General features: G+C 34.4%; 1 protein-coding gene across 1 annotated transcript; it reads right to left on the minus strand.

Annotated features, from left to right (window-relative positions):
- Positions 1 to 1419: 1419 nt before the first annotated feature.
- Positions 1420 to 2712, minus strand: LOC132556373 (uncharacterized; the record flags this gene model as incomplete). Its single annotated transcript, XM_060220779.1, has 3 exons — positions 2559 to 2712; positions 1742 to 1868; positions 1420 to 1606 (listed from the first exon to the last, which is right to left on the minus strand). Coding segments are annotated over exons 1-3 (468 nt in total), but the record flags the coding sequence as incomplete, so codon positions are not given.
- Between the last annotated feature and the right edge of the window lie 2715 nt (positions 2713 to 5427).

Genomic DNA, 5427 nt, shown 5'->3' on the forward strand with positions numbered 1-5427 from the left:
TTACAAATATACAAGGCAGTTAAAGAAGCATCCACATTAAAACACACACACTCTGACCCCCGACACACACACATACAAGAAAGATAAAGAAATACCCACACCCACACACACCTACCCTGACACCCTGACACACATATACAAGGCAGTTAAAGAACACCCACATTTAAACACTCATTCTGACACCCTGACACATCCATAGACAAAGCAGCTAAAGAAACACCCATATCTACACACACCCTGACACAACCATATACAAGAAAGATAAAGGAACACCCACACCCACACACACACACCCTGACACCCTGACACACATATACAAGGCAGTTAAAGAAACACCCACATTTAAACACTCATTCTGACACCCTGACACATCCATAGACAAAGCAGCTAAAGAAACACCCATATCTACACACACCCTGACACAACCATATACAAGAAAGATAAAGGAACACCCACACACACACACACACACCCTGACACCCTGACACACATATACAAGGCAGCTAAAGAAACACCCATATCTACACACACACACCCTGACACAACCATATACAAGAAAGATAAAGGAACATCCGATATAACACCCTGACACATACATACATAACATAAAGACGACTTAACAGTCTTTATCATGTGAATATGGTTTCAGATTTGACACCGCATAATTTTCTTTGATTCTTTGAACTTCGGTTAACATTATACCAAAACATTGCTCCCGAACCTCATGACCATCTATCAATATATATTATCCTCAGTGGTTGTAGACTTTGTGTAATATTATATTGAGATTTTCCATTGATTTATTTTTACCCTTTTTTATTCAGTATTAGTAAAATATGTTTCATTGTTATACATGCTATCACTGGGAAGTGTGGATAAAAGATCAAATTAGCTGTTTATTTGAATATTTTATGAAAGCAACACCTTCTATATAATCTATAAATACTTTAGTGTATATATAAACTCATATCTACATTTTAACATTTTCTAATTATTTGTCGAAATTTCGTCTCTGAGCCTCCTCAGTTGATAGCTACGATGAGAGTGAAATGACTTTTCGCCTGTATCTAAAGAGGTAAAGAAGTTTATTGCCCGTGGATAAATAATATATACACATGTCATTTTCCATGTATTTTAGAGGAAAATAAATAAAATGTAACCCAATATTGTATCTTAATGTATTTTATTTTATATCACTGTCATGTTATGTGTGGGAGAGGATTTAAATTGGCTCTGCGTGTTGTTTAACGCTTTTGTTATATATGTATTTATATGTCAATTTTTTAATTACGTAGCAAACTCCAATTCTTTAACCTTAACCTTCAAAGAATTAAGCAAAACGTAGAATGAGTTTCCTGATAAGATAATGACCAAAACATTGTCCCCTCTATCGGAACGATTTGTTTGACATGTACTGACGGATTGAACCTGCTGTCCGAGCCAAGGCCACAACTTCATACACGGAATCATGGCCACTATCATGTAGATGGTGTCCTCTGTGGCGGCGACCTTGCGCTCGTAGTCTACGTAGGACTCACAAGCCTTGCTTAAATTGATACCTGTGGGGCTTTCGATGCGCCATTTGTTAAACAAATCTTTGTAATATCTGCAAAATATTAGGGGTTTATGATATCTTTAACATATTCAGTAAGTCAGCAATTGAAAATCATTGACAACGTCTTGACTTTCACGGAAAAGCATTTCTGACGACGTGCAACTTTTTATTGTAGAACCAATTCACCTTTCATAACTCGCCGACTTCATTCGTAAATATTCCTTGAGTTCGCCGTCGGTGGCTCGATCAACAGAGATATCGATGGAGTGCTTTACCTCGTAACAATAGACCGAATCTTGCACCATGTAGCCTCCTAGAGATTGTACAAAAGACACATAAGCGAATAGCACAATAATACAAATTTGGAGTTTGCTAGCGGAGTGCTAAATAATATATCAAACTCATCATACATCCGTTTCGTCCTTCTCGGACTCGTTATTGATGATGAGGGCATAAATTTAGAAACCTAAGAGGCGGCAGAGGAATTTCCCAAAATTGATCGAAAAAAAAATGTTAAAATATAGATGGGGAAAGTACACCAAGTAAATGCTTGTATATTCTCTCTTGTGATAGGCCGCCTATACACGACACATTATTGACAATAAAAGATAGTGTTTATGTGATCATCGATAGGGAAAAAACATTGCATGAATCATATGGCAAAATTTGAAATGAATAATGCGCAGAATATTGATTTTTGAACGTAATGAAATCGCAAATACTTTTTGAAATAGCGGAATACATGTATAAGCATATTGATTTATATGAATATATCTCCATAATTTTATCAGAGTATATCTATACACTGTTTCACCGTATATACTTTTTTGTATCCATATTAAATTCAAACACTTTAAAATAAAAACAAAATTTAACAAAAAATTGTATTTACTTATTGAAATATTAACTCTCAGATATAGAAAATTTCAATAAATTTCTTATTGTTTGATTTGACCCTTACTGAGGTAGAAAATTCAGCTAATTTAAATTAACTTAAGATTACCGAGTGCTGTCGGATTAAGACTTCCGTTGGCGATTCCCTGCACAAAATATGAAGATAATGTCTTGTTTCGTATCGCCTCGGTTTTGTTCCACATGTATTCTGATAACGATTCTGTGTCACTCGTTCGAACTGTCTGCTGCATATATAGCAACATAGTAATCACTCTTTCAGAACAATTCCTACCAGGCTGTAGGTATACTGAACAGCTGTCGGCAATAAGCACTACTGGCAATAGTAGCCTTACATATATACATATAGTGAAAAATCCCGATGAATTCAAAATTACTGAAGGCTTCGATCATGATTCTCTTAACATGATCAGCGACGCCACCGTGAGACCATAACAGTAATAAGTAATGGAAAATGTTCGTTATGTTTATGGTTCAATTATCAAAGAAAATACATACATTGTTTATATTACTAGTTATTATATATACGAAAGTAATGTTCTGGAATAGAATTGGTATTCTACCTCGTGTATGCGATGGACTATTGTCGTCGTTGATTCAATGGAACCATGTTGTATTTGTTCGCCTGTTCTTAAAATAAGTGAAATAAAGCAATTAAAACATAAATATGACAACAAAGTCTTTCCTTTTGGCATTAGAATACACAGATAGAGAATAGGAAAGGTACACCTTAATGTTTGCATCGCAAAATAAATTACTTTATGATTAATTATATAAATTTTTAAACAATTTAATGTAAAAACATAAATTGATATGACGTTTCCGTACACCTGAATATAACAGACCATCAGCATACCTATGAGAACTAACTGTGCCCCTCTATCGGTTGACTTGTTTTTTTTTCATACGAGGCTGAATATATCAAAGCATGTCACAAAGACAATGCAAAGTCGTTCATTTTCACTTTAGACATATATATATATTGTTTTCAATTTCCCTCTTGTGAATTTCTCTTTTCTGGATAGCAACATCCCAGCATCCCCGAACTATGATGTTTACATGACACAGTTAATTCGATTTTCAAGGGGCAGTTGATTCAATATTCAAAGGCCTGCTTCAATTATCACGATTTTCGTACAATAAGTCGTCAATGTACGGTCAAACGTGTAAAACAGGGTTCCAAAAATGCAGACAGATGAAAATTATGTTGAGGTTTTACAGTCGTCATAGTGACCTCATTGAGAAACATGCCTGTTGATTCCGTGGTTTTATACCTAGTTCTCATTTGAGAACGTGACATTAATTACTTGGATTTACCAATGTTCACATGGCGGATGCCGTCGATGAAGCAAAGAACGCTTACTCTTTCGGAATAACTAGTCATTTCCCCTTGTCCCTTTTCAGGAGTTTCCGTATACATATTTCTTTAGTTCATGTTTTGCCCTAGCCTAGTTTTATTGGCTTTGTTGTTGTTGTTTTCATTTGAGAACATGACATTACTTACTTGGATTGACCAAAGTTTACATGGCAGAAGAAGAAAGCACTTGCTCTTTCAAAACTCCTGGTAGTTTACGTCTGAATTTTTCTTTTATCATATTTTGCCGTACTATTATGGAATTTGAGTTTGGATTATGATTATGTTGATATAAAAATGTAAATTTGAATAGTGTTGTCTATCTTTTATAAACATTATATCGTTCGATTGTCCGATTTTCCCGGAAATTCCAATCTAACATTAGTACATATTCTACACAACGGTTAACCGCATTTTTTCTATAAATAATGGGAAAAAAGTGTTCCCGTTATACATCATACCGTTCCAGCTCCAGTAAGTCACCTCTTCATCAAAATAAAACAATAAATGGCAAGAAAATTTCTCAGATGAAAATCAATTAATACAAGAAAACAACCAGTGGTGGTGATGTTATGATTGAGGTATAACTTGCGATAGTCTAAAGACAAAAGAATACAGAAAACTTATCAAAATCCTAATTCAATATCAAAAGTCTCAGAACAAACACACAAATATAGCATCATTGATATCATTAAGACGACCAGAACATGTTCTCATGATCTCTATAAACCTGCAACTCTTAATGTCTTTGTTGTACATTTAGCTATTAGTTGGTAACAAATTTATGGTAAACATCGAATAGCATCGCCAACATATTAGCATGGTAGGTTTTGTTAAAAAATGACCATATCGAAATGAAAAATCCACAATAGGGAAATGATCAAGTTTTTTTTATACATCTTAGCGGAAATCTGTCCGTGTGTATAAGAGTCTGTTGTATCATTGACAAGCTAGTTAGTACCTGTTTTGGTAAGCTCTTTCATCAATTTAGCAATCTTTCATTTGTAAAGCCAAAACTAGCCAGTCATGTTTTAATAGGTATGCTACTTGTATCTTTTCACCAAAAACAAATGTACCAAAATTTACTACCTAAAGGTTGCTACAAGCATAACTACTGCTGATAATTAATTTCTCTAAGCGGTTTTATATGCAAAAGTTTAAGACAATTAAGAATAACATTAACCTGGTTGGCTTTAAATTTGTTTTGTTATCATTTTCATATTTGCCTCCGTTAACTCTATTGTCAAGATACCCGGAACATCGGTGTATAAAGTGGCCAAATACGACAATGATAGACAGCATTTCAGGCGTGTACGGACGGAAGGAAATAACAATATTAAAATTTTACTCATGAACCCCAAATTTCTACTAGAGTGGGATGTTTGTGGTTAACTATTGTTAAAAGATCCGGATCATAGGTGTATAAATTTGGCAAAACTGACTGCGATAGACATAATTTCAATGTAATAATTTGCTATATGCAGAAGTTTAATATAATAAAGAATAACATTAGCCTGGTTGGCTTTATATTTGTTTTGTTATCATTTTCATATTTGCCTAGGTTAACTCTATTGTCAAGATACCTGGAACATCGGTGTATAAAGTG

Source organism: Ylistrum balloti, unplaced genomic scaffold (assembly GCF_031769215.1).
Source record: "Ylistrum balloti isolate Yb309-2 unplaced genomic scaffold, AGI_CSIRO_Ybal_v1 Utg370566, whole genome shotgun sequence".
Lineage (NCBI taxonomy): Eukaryota > Metazoa > Mollusca > Bivalvia > Pectinida > Pectinidae > Ylistrum > Ylistrum balloti.